General features: G+C 37.1%; 2 protein-coding genes across 4 annotated transcripts; one reads left to right on the forward strand and one right to left on the reverse strand.

Annotated features, from left to right (window-relative positions):
• Positions 1 to 3,228: 3,228 nt before the first annotated feature.
• bzw1b (basic leucine zipper and W2 domains 1b) lies at positions 3,229 to 11,045 on the forward strand. Its single transcript, NM_213092.2, has 12 exons — positions 3,229 to 3,303; positions 3,697 to 3,770; positions 4,634 to 4,810; positions 5,158 to 5,252; positions 5,432 to 5,497; positions 5,583 to 5,718; positions 6,040 to 6,149; positions 6,796 to 6,966; positions 7,878 to 8,024; positions 8,752 to 8,890; positions 9,703 to 9,825; positions 10,440 to 11,045. The coding sequence occupies exons 2-12, from the start codon at positions 3,707 to 3,709 to the stop codon at positions 10,466 to 10,468; spliced, it is 1,257 nt and encodes a 418-aa protein (NP_998257.1). The 5' UTR covers positions 3,229 to 3,303; positions 3,697 to 3,706; the 3' UTR covers positions 10,469 to 11,045.
• Positions 11,046 to 12,020: 975 nt separating this feature from the next.
• cd58 (CD58 molecule) lies at positions 12,021 to 20,249 on the reverse strand. 3 transcript variants are annotated; one of them, XR_015499009.1, is made up of 8 exons: positions 19,993 to 20,249; positions 18,803 to 19,093; positions 17,018 to 17,269; positions 15,834 to 15,932; positions 15,289 to 15,339; positions 14,996 to 15,163; positions 13,924 to 14,277; positions 12,021 to 12,368 (listed from the first exon to the last, which is right to left on the reverse strand). XR_015499009.1 is itself a non-coding variant. In XM_087267226.1 (8 exons), exons 1-8 carry the CDS (start codon positions 20,048 to 20,050, stop codon positions 12,322 to 12,324), a joined length of 1,110 nt encoding a protein of 369 aa, XP_087123352.1. In that variant the 5' UTR covers positions 20,051 to 20,249; the 3' UTR covers positions 12,021 to 12,321. The 3 variants fall into 3 exon arrangements, 2 of the variants coding, with proteins under 2 accessions (XP_087123352.1, XP_087123351.1); XM_087267226.1 differs by having other exon boundaries at positions 12,021 to 12,365; positions 13,924 to 14,070; XM_087267225.1 differs by having other exon boundaries at positions 13,924 to 14,070.
• Positions 20,250 to 20,659: the final 410 nt, after the last annotated feature.

A 20,659-nucleotide genomic window follows, 5' to 3' on the forward strand; every position in this document is an offset into this window, starting at 1 on the left:
GTGAACGAGGCGCTTAATCTGGCTTAACACACAAACACAGTTTTGCGAGTTCAAGATTACTTTGTTTTTCACTGTCGTGCTATGAAAGTCATAAAGGATTTGGTCTCATGCATGCAAATACGTAAAACCTGTCTTAGCAGAGGATGGTTTCGATCCATCGACCTCTGGGTTATGGGCCCAGCACACTTCTGCTGTGCCACTCTGCTTGCAAAATCTGTATTTGCTTATTTACCGATCATTTTAAAATCCCCAGGGCACGGTTTTTCAAAAGGCTTAATCCGGATAAAATTAATCCAGATTTAGTAATCCTGTTTTTGCGATCCGTGATCACGTAATCCAGCTTACTTTTTGAGCCAGTTGTTCAAAGCAACATTGGACTGGATCAATCTGATCCGGATAGGAACTTTTCAGGATCACTAAATCTGGATAAACAGTGCTCAATCACAATGTAGATGGATAGATAGGCCTATGCAAAGAGCAACAAATAGAATAGCGAGTGTGGGGTCAATATAACTTCAAAAAACACACACATTAAAAAAAAAAAAACTAAAAACAATAAAAACCCCACCCCATCCTCTTCCAGCAGTCCACTCATCTGAGACCTACAACACAAACACTGTACATTGATGTATTTATAATAAGTTTCAAATATAGATGTAAATAAAAAAGACTTAATGTTAAAAACTCCACAATAATCTCAGACTTCCTCATCTGATGTGGAGAGAGCAGCTTGTCTGAGCAAAGCTTTTAGTAGGCAGATCTCAGGTCTTGTCTTGGTTTGCTGCAGTTTGGTCAGAGTTTCTCTGCCAGATGAAGCTGTTTCTGCCCTTTCAGTCTCTTTTCGCAATTGTTGAAGGTGATTTAAAAAATCAGTCATTGCATTTTTTTGTTATTCTGTAATCATTGCATGCATCACTAATAAATATTCTAAAACAAAAATATTTTCCATTATGATGAATATATATAATTATTGACAGAATAAAATGTATTGTTTTTGGTCAGTTTTGACAGCTGTTTGGAGGATTATTTTATGAGGCCAAACTCTTTCTACTTTGCTGTAGGCCTATACAGAAAGGCTGAATACATTAAAGCCAATAATCACTACAGCCTGACAGATAAACAAATAAAATTAAAACCTTATGAATAAATAGTATATCTCGTAAGATACTGCATGACCCAAAAATTAAATTATTTAATTATGTTTTTATTACATTTTGGGCATGAAATCCACACTAAATCCACCCTTCTGATGGCATCAGTTTAATCCATGTTTTTTAGATCAAAGTGATCCAAATCCTACAAAAAAGGTCTGATTACGTGATCTAATCCGAATAGGTAATTCGTTTTTTCTTTTGAAAAACCCATTTTCAAGATTTGATCCAATCCCTTATCCAAAATCCCAGTGGATTACTTTTGAAAAACCGGGCCCTGGGTTTAGACATTGGTTCACTTGAAGTATGGAAAGCACCCTCTATTAAGTGCGATTTATTAATTGCATGCATGAGGACAAATCATTTAACCCAGAATAAATGCCTCGTGCACTGGGATGCCTCATTGTGGAGGTGAATTCTTAGCACAGGTCACTAAATCTCCAGCAAGCCTGAACCTGTTGTGTTCTGCCCCAGTGGCCTAATGCATAAGGCACTGGCCTCCTAAGCCAGGGAATGTGGGTTTGAGTTCCATCTGGGGTGATTTGTAGCAGAGTGGAGCAGTGGAAGTGTGCAGGGCCCATAACCCAGAGGTTGAAGGACCAATACCATCCTCTGCTGAGATAGCTTCTTTATAGGGACAGTTCCTACTTGGTTGCGTTGTGAAAGCTGCTGCTTTCTTCTTATTTTACCTAATGTCATCTATGAAAGAGGAGCTGAGAGTCCTTGTTCAAAGCCTGGACATTTACATTCTTTTGCCTATTGAGCGAAATATCTTGCAAGTCGGCTCTATATGTGTAAATGAAGATGTTTCAGCAGAGGATGGTTGTGATCCATTGGCCTCTGGGATACGGGCCCTGCATGCCCCCGCTGCGCCACTCTGCTGAGGTCTGCCTTAGGTGGCACTTGAACTCACAGCCCGTGGCTTAGATGGTCAGTGCATAATCCATTAGGCCACCGATTATTAAATGGACTAAACCGAAAAGAAAATGAATGAAAAAATGTGTTTGCTTTTATTATTTACTATTGTGCTTCGTTGTGTTAACAGAGCGCTAAATGAGTTAAGCAATAACTTTAAAGACCAGCTAATTCCTCAACATATTTCTGTATTTTCATTATATGGGGTGTTACATTATATATGAGGAATATTATATTGTGATAAACCGAACACAAATCTTGTACTTGATATAGTGATACCCTGATGTTAGCTTTCTACTTTAAATACGCTTTTTAAAAATTTGTTACTAAAACTAAAAACTAAAACTTTTGTTTCAGAGAAAGTTGCTTAAAACTCAAGATCAAAACATTCACTGATACACACACACACACACACACACACACACACACACACACACACACACACACACACACACACACACACACACAATAACCGGCCACTTTATTCGGTACATCTTACTAGTACTGGATTGGACAGTGGATTAACTTGTATGGATTAATTGTTCACCTGAAGTTTAATATAGTGACACAGCGAAATAAACATGACACATTTTGATTAATACTTTAACCTTCATTGATTCAATAAAGCCGTGTTTTGACAACCTTAGATATGTTTGTCTTATTCCACCATGACATTAGAAGACACAAGATGTTTTAAGATCATCACATTTCATCAAAGGGACCTTCAGCTTGTGGATCATTCGACTTTATTTATGCTGTGAAAGGTTTTACTGGTCTCTATCAGTGTGGTGTTGCTGTTTTCTACAGTTCAGCACGTTTTGTCCCACTTTACAAGAATCAGTGGTACATTAGTCATTTTATTGACGTGACGTCTCTCTTACGGGGGCCTGTGTGATTCATGATTGCGAAATCCAGAAAAACTTTTATGTCTGCGTTTTAAAAGGTGGAGGAGTAAAACTTAAGGTAAGTATTTCCAACATAATACAAATAACTACTTTGTTTGAGTATGCATATGACATGTACAATGACATATAAGTAAAGCTGATAAAAGATAAACATGTATATTTCCCCATTTTGTCCATGTTCTGGCATTTATCCTCTCTGTTCCCCCCTCAGCTAATGAACTCGCCCAGCCTTTTTAAGTAGCTCGAGCGGCTCGGCTCAGTTCAGATCTTCTTTGCGGTCGTGTGTTTACTTGTTAACGGCTCTCAAACAGTTATCTAACTTTACTATTTCGGTAAGTACCTCTTTGAAGTAGTTTAATATATTGTAGTTGTTTATTATTTGATTTATGTAAATGGTACCTATTTGATTATCTCTGCTGAACTATTTTCCTCTTTTTAAGTTTACTCATTTAAAGTAGCCTGTGTGATGGGGTAAAAACACTGATACGCCATTTCAGAGCAATATAGTTTAACGTTAGTGATTCAGTAGAAGCTTTAATCAGAAGGGTAACGTGTTCGAGTACTTTTTCAAAGTTTTGTGGTATTTTTGAGGGCATGTTATTGTTAAGTTGTTGCCTTTGTCTCGAGACTCGCGTTTTCTCTTCCGGAAGTGAAAGTAATTAACTTTCCGTCTGCTTCTCTTCTGTCCGCGTGTCCTGTTAACCGGAAGTGTTTTCCTCCTCCAGGGCGTTTTTTATGAGTTATCAAAAGCAGCAGAAGCCGACGCTTACAGGCCAGCGGTTCAAGACCCGAAAGAGAGGTTCGTTTGGGTTTTCAGTCTTAATGTTGGCATTTCTAAAGTTTTTCTTTCTTTAAACTCCTGTATTCGTACATTTCCACCTTGCTTTTTGGTAACACGTCTTAACCATGCTAGTTAGTTTTTGTTTATTTTTTTAATCGATTTAATTGTTTGTTTATATATATATATATATATATATATATATATATGTATGTATATATATATATATATATATATATATATATATATATATATATATATATATATATATATTATTATTATTATTATTATTATTATTATTATTATTATTAGTGTGTGTGTATCTATTAAATAAATGAAATTGACTAGTTGCCAGCTATTTAAAGCAAAAAAAACACACACATATATATATATATATATATATATATATATATATATATATATATATATATATATATATATATATATATATATATATATATATATATATATATATATATAAGACTTTAGTGTTTAATACAATGTGTATTTTAAATAAATTTACCTATTAAATGCCATTTGTGTTGTAGGTCTGCATATGTATGAGTGATTTAATTTTTTTTTTCCCTGACTGAAATTGGATTTATTTCGATTATTTATTATTATTATTATTATTATTATTAATAGTTATTTAAAACTACAATGGCGACTATCAGTTAAACTTTATTTTTGTCACTGGTTGTCATTTTAAATCAATTTGTAGTTCAAATTAAAGTATTTCATTTAATTGCAGGTTTTTCTCTATTTTCCCCCTTGTTGTTGAAATCCAGTCCTTTTACAGCATGAAAGTCCAATTCTTTTACCTGCAATCATGAGCAATAGTCCAAGTTGACCTCATTTTTCTGTTTCCTCTTCCTGTTGAACAGATGAAAAGGAGAGATTTGACCCTTCACAGTTTCAAGAGAGCATTGTACAAGGACTAAACCAAACTGGCACTGATTTAGAGGCCGTTGCCAAGTTCCTCGATTCCTCTGGAGCCAAGCTTGATTATCGGCGCTATGCAGAAACGCTGTTCGACATCCTGGTGGCTGGTGGAATGCTGGGTAAGTGCTGGAATGAAGGATTTCAGGAGTTTCCAGCCGTCTAGCGTTTACATCAAGCTTCCATAAGAACGGTTTTGTGAAAAATCTTTTTCCCGCTTAATCTAGAAGTTTAAGGATATTTTGGATGGGCTGTTTGGATATTTTATGCCATTATTTGCCACCAGATGTCACCATTTTAGGTTTTGGTTGGTCTAAACTGTCTAAACAATTTTATTTTATTTATTTTTTTCCTTTTAGTAGTTTAATATTTAATTTGTTTACATTTGAGGCCTTCCCGTCCACAAAGGAATGGTTTAGGACTGCAGTTTGAGGCGTGTTTAAGCTAAGTTTTCCCATCTGCTCTTCAGCTCCGGGAGGTGCCTTATCCGACGACATGACCCGGACTAAGTACTGTGTGTTCACTGCACAAGAAGACATTAAGACCATGAAGGCGTATGCTCAGGTATCCTGCATTTGTGCCTTGTGATTTATTTGGAGTCTACTAGGAGTTTGTGATTTGAGCAATTGTGATGGCATGTACATGCAATTTTAAATGTGTGAGACGCAGTATTTCAAAATCTTATAACACCGTGAGATCTGTTGTTAATATTCGTCAAATGTGTTTTTTTTTTTTTTCACCAGGTTTTTAACAAGTTAATCAGGCGTTACAAATACCTGGAGAAGGGATTTGAAGAGGAGATTAAGAAGGTAATATTTATATTAATAATTTAATTTGATTGTGTGACATGTTGAAAATAAGTTTGTAATGTGAAGCATGCTCTCCTCTCTGCAGTTGCTCCTGTTTTTAAAAGGGTTCAGCGAGTCTGAGCGAAACAAGCTGGCCATGCTGACGGGTGTTTTACTGGGCAACGGGAGTCTGTCTGCAGCCATCCTCAGCAGCCTCTTCAATGACAACCTGGTGAAAGAAGGTACGGCCGACACATGCCACACTGTGCTAAATGTAGTCTTATTCTCAATGGGTGGACTAGTCTAAGAATATTTTGAGGAAACCTAAATTTTAATAGAATGTGTAGATTTAAGCCATACTTTAGAGCTAAGGTTTAAAGCGTCTTTTAAGAATTAGAGTATCATTGATCAAAGTAAATGACTTTTTTTTTCTTTTTTTCCCCTCTCCTTTTAAACGGCATGGATGAAAGAAACGATTGTAAATTTATATATTGAATATTTAGTCCAAATGTCATAAATATAGCCAATGCTCCTGATGGCATCAAACTTACTTTACTCAACAGGTGTGTCTCCGGCCTTTGCTGTGAAGCTGTTCAAGTCATGGATCAGTGAGAAGGACATTAACTCAGTCGCTGGCAGTCTGCGTAAGGTCAGCATGGACAACCGGCTGATGGTGAGTCCCAGATTGATGCACTACACCACAGTTGATCATAATTGGTTTTGATAAGCTGAGAGGTGATTGTGTTTGCAATGAATAGTCTTAAATGATTTTAAACATGTTAGGCACTTCTAAATGTTCAGAGGAAACCGATCGCTTGCGCATTGTTCGACCACAGGACTGTAATCTGCCTCTGTTCTCTCATTTGCATTGACTTGTATGCAGTTACCTCATAAATGCTTAATTCCCCATTTTGGTGTGAACCCAGCATACATGTCATTATTGCCTCTTGTTTCCATGTGTTCTTGGCATGCATCACAGTAGGTTTTGGCATTTTTGTGTGAACAGATCTTTATTTTTTTAAATGTTAAATTTTACTGTAGCCATGTTAAACTACACAATCTGGCCGGCACTCAATCGTCAACAATTCTTCAATTTTTGACACCTCCATTTTACATATGTGTTTTTTTTGTGCATTTTTTTGTTTGTTTTTTTGTTTTTTGTTTGCAAGTGTATTTGACCGATATAAAGAATTGTGTATATCAAGTAAAATACTTAATTCCCATCAAATCCTGTCATTATCCCTAGAAATGTTAGCATTTTCTTAAATTTGACTGAATCCTGCAGAAACGCTGCTAAACTGTCTCTTTTCTTTCTGCAGGAGCTGTTTCCAGTTAACAAGCGAAGCTATGAGCACTTCTCCAGATACTTCACTGGCGCTGGCCTGAAGGAGATCTCTGACTTTGCACGCAACCAGCAGTCATTGGGCGCTCGCAAGGAGCTTCAGAAAGAGCTCCAGGAGCAGATCTCTCTGGGCGTTTCTTTTAAAGAGGTCAGCCCTGGCCTTAATGACTCCATTAATACATGGCCCTTTTAATGACTCATATGCACCTTTTAAAATGAATTGGAATTATTGATCATTGTAGTTTAATGAAACTGAATTGGTTTTGAATTTGGTAACTTAAATCTGAATTGAGGCTTTTTTTTAATTATTTATTTATTTTTTTTCATATTTGTTCTGAATTCCTAGATCACATGCATAAAGTTTGAAGTTTAAGATGAAGCTTTTTCGTACATCTAAGTGTCTTAAACATTATGCAGATGAATTGTGTCCTCCTGAGCCACACACTAGAGATCTGTGCGGGACTTAAATTTTAATCCGGCAGAACCGACTGTTCGTGCTTAATTTACACCTGGTTTTTAAAGTCTCATGTTAAAATTGGGCACCAACAAAAGCGATAACCGATAAAAGTGTAGGTCAGGCAAGGATTTGTTTGCTGAATGTCAATTTTGTTTTCCCCTTTGAGAGACATTAGAGCTAGGGTTGGGCGATGTCGACCATTTTGGCATCGTACGATGTCTAATATGAAACATCATAATGGCATCGTCGCCATAGACGGTGGTGAATTATGAATAATTAATAACGAATTATTTGTAGCCTACCGTTTTAACTACCTGACACATGGTCTTCATGACCGCTGATCTACTTGCATATCTGAATTTCTTTGTTTTGAGTTGAATTTAATTGAACTTGAAACTGGATATCTGCAGTCTAGGATTTCAGAATCCTGAGTGTGGAATCTGCCTTGATTCAGATGTCTTACATTTTCAGATGTTCAATAGTGAAGTTAAAGCAAATTTAAACTATTTTGAATGTTCTATATATTTTATTAAATTAGTCAAATCATATGAACACCCTTCAAAGTCAGCTCCATACTATAAGAGCCCTGTGTTCTCTTTCAGATCATTGACTACTGTAAGGAGGAAATGAAGAGGAGCAGCATCTCTGAGCAGCTGATGATCGGGATCATGTGGACCAGTCTGATGAGCGATGTGGAGTGGAATAAGAAAGAGGAGCTGGTCACCGAACAGGCCATCAAACACCTGAAGGTAACCTGTGAGACTCCTTCATGAGATGAATTTACTCAATTGTTTGATAGAGTTTAGGTTTTAGTACATGTTAAGCAGTGCATTTAGAGAATCTAAACATCCAAGTTTTGCAGTTTGTCATTTGTGGATGGATAAATGATCACATTGCTCTGTTTCTAATCAAGTGTTCTGACCAATCAAATGCTCTGTAGTCTGACTGCCCCTCCCCCTTCTCATTTGCTTGTTTGAGCTCAACTGCTCACTGGCACAGCCTTGGCAATACTCTAGTGCTGGGGTGTCCAAACTCTGTCCTAGAGGGTGCGTGTGCTGGAGAGTTTAGCTCCAACCCTAATCAAACACGCCTGAACCAGCTAATCAAGCTCTTACTAGATATACTAGAAACTTCCGTGCAGGTGTGTTGAAGCTGAGCTCAGCAGGACACCGGCCCTCCAGAACTGACTTTGGACACCTCCTCTCTAGTGGCTGTTTTTCAAAAAGGGGAGGAGCTGCTCTATGCCCCGCCCTCTGTTTTAGATTAGATTAATACTGACACAATTAAATGATGCTTAACTTTCAGCTTTAACTCTGCAGTGACTCTGATCTGTAGTGTCTGGCTAACTTTACAGATCTTGTGGCGCGACTCTTGCAGCTTCGCTTGTTGAGAATGCTTTAATTTGGCTCTCATCATGTAATGCCTGACCTTGTGCAAGTGTTTTGTCTGACCGAACTCTTGATGTTTTGTCTTCAGCAACACAGTCCTCTTCTGAAGGCCTTCAGCACACAGGCTCAGTCTGAGCTCTCGCTGCTGCAGAGGATCCAGGAGTTCTGCTACGATAATATCCACTTCATGAAGACCTTCCAGAAGATGGTCCTGCTGCTCTATAAAGGTACGGATGATTCTCCAGCCCTGCGCTTCAGCTTATACGCAGTGGTACAGTTCAGTATAGTATGCTGTTTTCTGTTTCCACTATCAGAAGTTGTAAATGGCCAATGTTGGTGTTGGGCTGCCTCAGGCCTGATCAGAAATACTACATGGTTTTATATTAACTTCAATCACTTATGAACATGGCGAAGTCAAAAGAGTTATTTAGCCAACAGTGTTTAGTTTAAGAGATTTCAAAGCTTTTTCCCCGACATGTCATTTCACATGTGTCCACAATAAGACCCAATCACCCCAGAGTGGATGAACACCTCCCCAACAGCAGCACACAAGGGTGAAGGAGATTTCTAGAGCTGCTTTGTGTTGGGATGAGATCGGTTTAGCTTTCACTGAAGCAACTTTAATTTCTTTTCCATCCCAGACTTGTTCATTGCTCTTTACACCAGCTACCATGTAGTTACTGCCTCAAGCTTCAGCTTCAACATCACCATGTAAAATCATTCTTGTCTGCTGGGCTTCAACAGAACATTTCCACAGTCTCCGCTTTTAAGACTTATTTAAATGTCCAAATATCGTCTTGTTTGCTGTGCCTTTATACCTAATGTAAAAGGGGATGTTGGAAGGAAAAGTGACTCGCTGGAGCTGATTAATGTAAACTGTAATATGGAGACCGACTCTATAAACAGACAACTTGAAATGTTTTTGTAAACTGTTCCCCGTCCTGAACTGAACCGCACTGCTCTGTGGAAGAGTGCTGCTTCTCTAGTGCTAAACAATAATGACCCCTGACCTCTCTGACTCCCCAAACCTGTCCTCCAGTGGATGTGTTGAGTGAAGAGGCTGTTCTGAAGTGGTTCACTGAAGCTCATCTGGCCAAAGGGAAGAGTGTGTTCCTGGAGCAGATGAAGACGTTCGTGGAGTGGCTGAAGAACGCTGAAGAGGGTGAGGATGATGATTATTATTATTATTTGTTGTAGTTGTTATTAGTTTTGATAATGGTTAACCTTACAATCTGTCTTCTGGATAAATGTACTCGAGCAGCATGTGTGATCAGGGTTTTGTATGCATATGACTGAGTTTACTAACAGATTTACTGACATGCCTTCTCCTACATTAATCATTACATTTAGTGTCCAGGTGTTTCAGATCAGAGGATGAAATGAGGCTTATTTTAAAGTAACTTTTGCGTTTCGTTTATATTTGTTCCTTTTATTCTTATAAAAACAATTAAGATGCTTTAACCCAAACTGATCTAACTTCAATGCTTCAATACTGTGCAAATTTCTATTTCTATTCTTTTATTCTACTTTTCCTTCAGCTGGTAGATGTGAAATATGCAGTTTTGCACAGGTCTGGCTTAAATGAAACCAATGTTTACACCTTTAATTTGTTAAACTGAAAAAAAAGAGAATATCTGTCTTCTATAAAACTCACAATTTATAATTTTATTTATTTGTTTTAGTTGGGTGTTCATTTTCTCTGGATTCATATAAATTGTCAGCAAAAGCTGAAGTAACTCCGTATGCTGATGTGGAACTGTGTGATGTGTTTTTCAGAGTCCGAGTCTGAGGAGGAGTCTGACTGAGACTGAAGCGTCTCTTCCTTCTGGACTGGGGAAAGGTCATTCTGGCTGTTTGGAAGTCCAGATCACTAAGCCTTAACTGCACAACTACTTTTTAAAAAGTCGTCTTTTGGCTATAAAAGCTTCTTGTTTGAGTCTAGTTGCAGCTTTTGCTTCCTTTTTAAAGAATTGTCATCCCAAAGATTTCTGTAAGACCTTAAAGATGTTTTGTACTGACTTTGTAAATGACCTTCAGGTGTCTTTTTAGAAAAAAATAATAAAGAGTATAGTACAAGTCTGTCTTTGCTCTTATTTGAATGGTTGTGCTTTGTTTCCTACTTCATTGTTTGGGGAAACACTCCATCACTATAAGTTTCCTTCCTTCAAAATTGCTTTCCATTGGTGGAGCGGCTGATGTCAGATACGAGAGCATTTGATTGGTCAGATTAGATGAGAAACTGAAGTATGAGCCTATGCCAACCCCTGATCCATTTAGACAGAAGCAACTAACTGCAGACTTGGTGTTTATCTTTTTAAATGGGAATTTGTCTCTGTTTTGGAGCGCACTGGCTTATAGATGGCCTAAAGTTTTTGTTTTTTTTTATCATTTTTATATTTTGTAATATTTCACAGGGTTTGAGCTTTGCTCTTTATTCTGCATATGTTCCCTTCTCTTTCACATTAACCCTTTCACATGCCTAAAATCACCAAGCACATGCTTTTTTTTTTTTTTTTTTTTTTTTTGACATTCAGTTGTTTAGTCCATTCAACACAACCCATGATGAACCCTGCTGCTGACTGATCTGAGAAATGGTACTGGTGTAAACTGAAGGTTATTTACAGTCCACTTGGAACGCTTGAGGTCAGATTTACTACGTGCAACAGTGAAAGAAAAAAAAATAGTTGAGCAATAATGTTTTGTCTATCTACTATGTGCAGTGGAGAATTGATGCTGAAGTGTCATGAACTGTTATTTTTAAACTTGAACTTATTGACTGCATTCTAGTCCTTTATTTCAGATGCTTCACTCACTAACATCACTGATTACGTTACTCGGATTGTTTTAAGCTGTGGTCACGCTGGAGTTGGATTGGTCTCACGCAATCTTGATGTGATTTCACAGGTCAGACTTCAAGTCTGAACATTCCAACACGGCGAGCTGCAAAACTTGTCACGAGCTTGTGTTTCCACTTCATGTGCATGTTAATAGGGAAGATGCTGTGTGACCTTCAGCTTTATTCTGATGATCTTACTCTGCATCTCTAATACTTCAACCCTACTGCTACCTTGACTATAAAGAAGCCAATGATTAGCTGTTTAATACAAGTAGGCTTTAATCAAGTAAAACCATGTGCAGTAGTTCTGTGAAATGACTGCTTCATGAATTAGGCTATGTTTAATATAAAATGTACAAAGGCAGCAACACCAAAAGAGAAAAAGAAATTGCTTGTTTGAGCACCCATTTTAAATTGTGTGTGTGCTTTTGTGCATTATTTATTTTTAGTTGAGTATAGTAAATGATTGACACCCTGATACACCAGATTTCCTAACCCCATGGTCATGCTTCACAATAATGAAGGATACTTGTGCAGTGTTTATTAATCAGTTCAACATTTACTAATACTCTATTAACATGTAAATTCATGCTTGTTAACATTAGTAAATGCACAAAGTAAAAATCTCCAACTAATGTAATGTGATACTGTGAATGTGTTGTTTGTTCATGTTGGTAAATACATTAACACATTGTTATTGTAACTGACTCCTTTCAGTAATCTGGCCCTCAGTTCTCATCCTCCACTGATTTATTTGCTGAAGCACCATGTTTTTGCCTGAGAGATTGTGTTGGTGTTTAAGTTATTTCTGCTGTCGTGCTGTCAGTCTCCATCCTCTGCATTAGTGTCCACATCCTCTGCATCTCCTCCTGCAACACAACATTATAATGTTACTCATTTCATTCATTGTCCAGGTGAAAACAAACTTCTATATCTGACTGTGCTATACTATGTGTATAGTATAGTTGAACATGCTCTGTCTTTACACTAACGCTTGAGCTTCAGTTTAAAATAAAATTCCTCCAGTTCAAAATAGACTTCCAGTACAGTCACTTATTACGCAATTACATATTTACACACATAACAGTACAACATGCATCTATACACACACTTATAAATGCACAATTTATCCAATCGACTCCATTATAACAGACTATAATATACAGAAAACACAGTGTTTGCTGTATAAGCCGACTTTAAAACTTAAACGGTCTAGGCAAAAAAAAATTATCCGTTACAGTTTTTTTTAATTTGACCATCTGATAATAAATCTTTCTTAATTTTAGGGCAGTACTGGGGTTAGAAATGGCCATTTTAATGGGTTCCAGTGAGAACATTTTTATATATATTTTTTTCTTACCAAGTGAAAATTTATTTTAAAAGAAATAAGTCAACTTAATTTTCCAACGACAATACACACCGGAGCTAGCAATTGTTCAGTTGGTATAAAAAGATATATATATAAACGTCCTTGATGTTGCCTGGAAAACACCAGTACAATAAGTGTCAGATCAAATAGATTTATTTCTGCACAATTATGGAGAGTATGTAGACATGCGAGTCCTTTATTGATTGTATATTGAGTCGTATTCAGTCCAGTCAAAGTCTTTTAACCCTCCTATTGACATTTATGGGTCCACATTGACCCAGACACCATTTAAACAACAGAAGAAAAAAAACTAAACAATGTTGAAGTTTTTAATCCAGAAATTTGGAGACTTTCTGAAATTACACTAACATTAGAAATGAATAGTTTTCTGTTTTTTTTTTTAATTTTCATGAAGACTGAACACATTTAGGGTACAGCGGGTGTCTTTCACCAGCTATAAAACCATTTAATACACCACACTAAACACACACACTAAACAAACACACACACAATAAGAATCATAACTTTTATGAATACTGTCTTGTTAAACTTTACACTTCTGCACATACTTTATTCATGATTAAACACGCTCTTTACTGTAGTGAGGGATGAGTGTTGTCCACTGAGTGAACGCTGCTAAAATACTGCACACTGCTGAGGGAAACCCCAAACATTCACAGAGTGTGTGTGTGATGAAGATCGGCTTGTTTCTTCATGCTGAATAGATTTGAGGACTGAAATTAATCTGATCTGCTTTAGTTTAGATCAGGGGTGTCAAACTCGATTCCTGGAGGGCCGAAGCCCTGCACAGTTTAGTTTCAACCCTGCTCCAACACACTTACCTGTAGGTTTCAAACAAGCCTGAAAGACTCAATTAGTTTGATCAGGTGTGTTTAATTAGGGTTGAAACTAAACTGTGCAGAGCTGCGGCCCTCCAGGAACTGAATTTGACACCTGTGCTTTAGAGCTTTAGTGAAGGCAGGTCTGTTTGACCTGAAGGCCGTAATAATGTACACAGGAATATAAGACAACAGCGGAGTTAATAACTGCTTTACCTGCTTCAGTCGCTCCTTCAGTGGTTTCAGTAGTTTCTGCTAAACGAGTTTCCTCTGTATTTTCAGCATCAGTGTTCTCCGGCTCTTCTGTTCTCTCTTCAGCGTCTGCTTTTCTCTCCTGAGGGTCTGTTGCTGGAGGGAGGTGTTCTGTGGGTGGAGGAGATTAACACTGATGGATAAATGCTGTAGTATAAAGCATTACTCTTACAGTTAAAGAGACACGGGTCACAGAAAAATGAACATTTCATCAAGTGGTGTTAAAATTAATCAAACCACAAACTATCCTAAAACGTCTGCTGTCAGCAATCTGCCTTGAAGAAAGCCATGAAAGTCATCACAAAGCCCACACGGAATCTGTGCACACAGAAGTCTGCAGATGTTTAGCCCATCATTAATTCTGTTTATTTACTTGTATAAATGTGTTCAAATCTTTATTTATTCAGTTTTTAAATAATTACAGTAATATTACTGACTAAAGTGTTCATCTGATTTATGTACAATGCAGTGTGTGCAGTCATACGTGAGAGACTTGCTTTGTTTACCAAATAAAGAGGATCTAATTGGATTTGCATTGTAAACATTAAGTTCAAAAGGTTTTACTTTTTATTTCATATATTGAGGTTTTAGCTAGGGGTCTGTTCATCAAGCAGATGGTCTAAACTGAGGCTTGTGCTCATTCTTATAAGTTTTGGATGTGTTTTGAGGTGTAACGTGCATTAAAACAGTGCATTTGAGTTGCATTACGTCATCATGGATTCGTTATGTACATAACCAAAATTATAAAACTAACACTTCACTAGTGAGTAAATACTGGAGATGTGTTTGTGCGTAATGTCAAAGATCATCTACAGAATCAGCTGGATACACCAAAAACCCCTGAGTTATTTAAAAAAAAAAATAAATATATATATATATATATATATATAAAACAATTGAATTTTTTAATGTCTTCTATTTAAAGATGTTAGTGTGAGCTGTGCATCCCAGTGTGTGTAATAAGCAGTGTATGTGAATTTTAGACCCATCCATCTCTAGCACTCTCTTTAAATGACAAAAAAAATATGTTCTTTACCTGATTTGTCATGATTTGTTCTGTTTTCATTTGATCTTTCATCATGTTCATCATCAGGTTTATCATCTTCTTCTTCATCATCATAATCATCATTATTTATGTACTGCTTTTCTTTTTTCTTTAAGTTAACGAAGGCTTGCTCTTGACGCTCAGCATGATGTGTGTTAGCTGTGGAAATAATGCACATCAATCTAAACTAAGTGAAAACATTTGAAGAAGTAAACAGAAGCAGAGATGATGAACAGAACTGCCACATTAAACTCCTATTTAACCAAACATCTTCATAGACTTGCTTGTTTTTGGGGTCCTCCGTATTCGTATTTTTCTTGCTGCATATGTGAGACCTAAACAACACATGACACTACATTTAGGACAAAAAGCACTCCAGATCTCCTCACATCTACTGAGGAAAGCTGTATATCACATTTAAATGTCAAAGTTCTGCTGTGAAATATTACAGTATTTTCCAAGTGTCGTTTAACAGAGGGATTATTTTCAGCACATTTCTGATCATAATAGTTTTAATTTGTTTCTAATTATATTTTCTCTTCTTCATGATGACAGCACATCATATTAGACTAGATATTCTTCAAGACACTAGTGTTCAGCTTACAGTGACATGTAAAGGCTTCACTAGGGTAATTAGGGTAAAGTTAGGGTAATTAGGCAAGTCATTGTATAACAGTGGTTTGTTCTGTGGACAACTAAAAAAAATATTGACCACAGCATTTTTTACTGAAATATGTGAAACATTTGTTTACTCTGTAAAAGATCACTCGGAAAATCTTTGAATAATAATAATAATAATAATAATAAATGTACACAGTACACATCTCACCTGTGCTCCTTTGTAGAAGGCAGATAATCACAGCGATCATTATAATCAAAGCAGTGATGACTAGAAGTCCAATGAGAATGTTCTTCAGAACAGAGTTATCTATTAAAGAACCAAACAACAATCATAACCAGCACCAGACACAATCTGAGGACATTTATTAGGTGAAAAATAATCAGAACAGATGTATAGGGAATTGTTTAAAGGCTTAATGAAAATGTTACTCATGGAATGAACAAATAATCACTTTATCATCTTAGGTCATGTCAATGTGCACATGAGTACTTTATAAAGAGTTTTCCCCACTTCAGTTTCTTTGTTGTGTTTTAAATCTCTGTCTGCATGAAGAATGCAAATCACCAACCACATCAGTCACTCAGCCGATGAACTTTTAATATAGTTAAATATGTATTAATTATATCGTCCCCCATTTCGTTGGGAGAGCAGGCTGGTATTGGAATGCTTCGGTCGTGTTGCGTTTGGTGCACACAGACATTGCTAGTCACTATAGAGTTTAGTTGCGTTATGTGTTGTTAGGATGCGCTATTAAGCTTACAATGGAGATCCAATTAGATCAGTTATTTGGTAAACAAAGAAAATCTCTTATATAGTCATGCATCCACTAAAAGACAGAACACATGACAAACTACTGTATATAAATTATGTAGACATCTGCATATTAGTAGTCAATAATAGTGCTGAAATTAATTTAAACTGAAATATATATGCACACACAAGTAAATAAATAGACTCATTCATTCATTTCTTGTCGGCTTAGTCCCATTATTAATCTGGGGTCGCCACAGTGGAATGAACCGCCAACTTATCCAGCATATGTTTTACACAGCGGATACCCTTCTAGCTGCAACCCATCTCTGGGAATCATCCACACACACTCATACACTATGGACAATTTAGCTTCTCCAGTTCACCTGCACTGCATGTGTTTAGACTGTGGGGGAAACCGGAGAAGGAAACCCAGGCCAACACAGGGAGAACATGCAAACTCCACACAGAAAACCTCAACTGACCCAGCCAAGGCTCCAACCAGCGACCTTCTTGCTGTGAGGCGACAGCACTACCTACTGCGCCACCATGTCACTCATGAATAGACTCAATGATCAGCAGAGCGATCTCCATGATCAGCAGCACTTGTATTATACTGGAGTGTGTGTGTGTGTGTATACCTGTGCCGCAGGCTCTCAGGGTCACGCTGGTGTTACTCCAGCTGACAGGATTGCTCACGGTGCAGGTATAAACAGAGTCTGACTGCTGGTCTGAGCTGATCTGGAGCTGCGGACCCAAGTGTTGATCTGAATCTGATTGTTCTGTGGTCCATCTGTAGCTCACAGACTGTGGGTCCGGCACTGAACACCGCAGGGTTGTAGATTCTGTTGTTTTGTTGACTTTACAGCTCACACTCGGCTTCTGCACTGCGTCTGATGGAAACACACATCTCATCTGAGACCATGGAGGACAACAGCTCATGCTGCTATGTCTCATTACTTGGCTATAAATTCTAAAATATGGATTTTTCTCATGACCAGAAACAGAATATAGTGAAGATAAAGATGTAGACATTTAGTAAGTTTCCTACTGTAAATATATACAGAACACAACACGTTTAGTTAATAACATGCAATGCTGAGAACTCAATCTAGACCACTGTGATTGTGTACACGTGTGTGTAAATGTGCTGAGAAATGAAAATAAAATCTTCCATTGATTGTAATGTCACTGTGCCTATAGAAAACCTGCTTTCCAGAAGACCTTCATGATGATGTTGTAGAGGCACAGGGTTGGAGAAGAGATACAAAAACATTTTAAAGGCTGGAAAAGAGATTTGATTTCAGGCTGTAGGACTAATAGTCATTATCAAAGCTGTATATGATTGAGGACGGGATGTACAATAATCAGTGTATTTTGATTTTTATTTATTTTTTGTAATTTCATAAAGCCAAAAAAAACCTCAATTTCATTTTCATTTCAGTTGATAACTTTGTCTTGGTGTATGTTTGGAAACTGCCAAAACTTTTACAAATAAGGCTTTTTTTTCGTTGTTTCATGAAAGCATTTAGTAAATTTCCCACTGCAATAATATATCCAATGCATGTTTTGTTAGTAATGTGCATTGCTAAGAACTCAATTTCTACAACTTCAAAAGTCCTGTGAACTTAAAATACAGTTTTAAAGAACTCTATAAGCTGATAAACAGTGACAAAACACACATTTAGAAGATTTAAACCTGATATACACATCTGAAGTTTGCCCTGCCCTCTCCATGTTTCAGTCGAGATTGTTAAACATTGATTAAAAATGCACATTTCAAAGCACTTCATAAGAACTTTAAATCTGCGGTCACACTGGGCTTTTCCTCCCATAGACTTCTATTCATACGCATGCGAATGCGTCAGACCGGTAAGTTTCGCAGGTTGCTGAGGAGCAAAGTTGAAGGTTGGTGAACTCTGACCTGCGAAATCGCATCACTTGACTGCGTGAGGCCAATCGAGTATCAATACATGAGCTCTGTCTCTGGACAGAAATTGAACACATGGAGCAATCGCTTGCTTTTTTAAATGTCTAATAAACTTGTTTAATCGCGCCCCTGTTCGCAGCGCCGCACGACAGAATATCACATGCTCAAACTCTAATGTGACCGCAGCTTAAAGGTGATTTTCTCAGATTTTCTAACTCTCAGATTGCAGATTTTCAAAAGCTGCACCTCAGCTGAATATTGTCCAGTTTTAACAATCTATTAATCAGTGGAACACTTATTTAGCTTTCAGATAATGTACGAAGCTTAATTTCTAAAAAAAAAAAAATAAATTAAAAAGTACGTTAAAGACTGCTTTTTAATCACTAATGTCTTTGTTTGTTGTGAATATACGCCCTCTGCTGGCCAAAATGATGCATTGTGTCTTTAAGCAACGGGACAGGTGTGTTATTTCATTCATTTGCATAAAGTCGCTTACCAATGACTCGGACTTCATGTTTAGACATTTGCAGCTTTCCGCTGATCTGTATTTCAGACTCATATGTGCCACTGTCACGGCGGGTCGCGTTACGAACAGTGAGCTGACCAGAAGTGATATTAATCCTGGATCGTCCCTTGAATTGACCATAATCTTGAAAATCAGTCAAGTCACGCTCTGCCAGCTTGTTTCCATTGAATTTCCACAAGATTTCTTCAGGGTTTCCTTGTATAGTCACATTTAAAGTTAAAGTTCTCCCATTCTCAATGTAGATGGTAGATGTAACCGCATCTGATTAATGAAAGAAGACAAATTAATACATCAGAAATTATAATAATAGCAAACGGAACAAGTTTGACAACATCAGAAATCATCTTAGTGTCCCTACAGTGTTGCCAGGTTTAAAATAAAAGATTGACTGATTAAACTTACTTAAAGGGGTCCTATTATGCAGAAATCAATTTTATAAGGGGTTATAAATTCACTTGTGTGTCCTCTAATGGCGAACATGTATTAATTGTGTTTGTTCTGATCATACTTGATGAACACAGTCTGCAGAAACATGACATTCTCCCTTTCTATGACGTCATCAGAGGGGAAAGCCCCGCCCACTGGTGGCCATCTCTCCTTCATTAGCATAAACAAAATCTGCCACTCTTGCATTGGTGTAAAATTGGAAATGACATCAAGTTATATATAAAAATAAACGTCCAAAACTATTTCAGACAAATGGAGTGATCTGATATCCGTTTCCTACCTTGTTCAATCATTGACAACTATTGTTAGAGTCATTAACATGATCAGTGTGCTCACATAGATGAATATCATTAATCATTAATAATAACATAATTAAAAGTAAATTGAGAAAATGTGTTACTTAAAAAGAGTGTATCAGGACTGGTAGCCCTTCACATTACCCAAGAAGTAGCTCTCAGTTTGAAAAAGGTTAGTGACCCCTGCTCTAGGCATCAGGGGCATGATACTGTAGGTCTCCTTCACAGTTTTTAACATCAGTTTAAACAGGTTCTGCTGTAATTTGTTGGTATATGTATTTTTATTAGTATATAAATAAGGAAGCACTTGTTAGCCAACATTGCCACAAACGGCTAACCAAAATATACAGTCTTCAACATTAGCCTGAATATTACAGCACTGTAAAGCAGTAGTGTTTGATCATAAACAAGACTTACTGAATCTGGATAAAATCAGACAGATGAACAGATTCAACACTCCGCAGAGTCTTCTCATTTTCACACTTTCTCTTTCTCTCAGTGTATAAACCGGTTGGTCCAGCTGTTGACGTGTGTTCCAGCAGTGTAGGCTGTAATATGTGCTAGTTTACTGTAAATACATCATGATTAGGTGTGCTGTATGAAGACGAGCCTCCTGTAAGAGGTTTACTCCATTACTGTCTGTGCCCCTGTTTCTCTGAGAGGACAGGTATTGTCGAATGTCGATCTGTTGATGTTTCTCAGCTCCACCCGTCTATAATTACAGGTGAAACCCACAGAGAACAAGCCCTGCACTTCCTACTCGCAATGTCCTACATTACACAACACTATAGTAAATTATAGTAAATACTAGTGTTGATGAACTATATACTACAGTAAAGTATGCTACACACTACAGTACTTATAACTCATTGTTAATGAATGCTCCAACATACTGTAGTATTAACTGCACTGTACTTATATAAACACTGTATACTATAGATTTTACTCATTTGTTTATATTACTATAGTTGTTGTGTTACCATAGCAACTGTAGAATCACCACAACAGATTAACTGCTGTAGTTGTTGTTACCATGGCGACTGTAGAATCACCACAACAGATTAACTAGTGTAGTTGTTGTTAC

This window comes from Danio rerio, chromosome 9 (genome assembly GCF_052040795.2).
Source record: "Danio rerio strain M-AB ecotype USA chromosome 9, GRCz13ab, whole genome shotgun sequence".
In the NCBI taxonomy this organism is placed as follows: domain Eukaryota; kingdom Metazoa; phylum Chordata; class Actinopteri; order Cypriniformes; family Danionidae; genus Danio; species Danio rerio.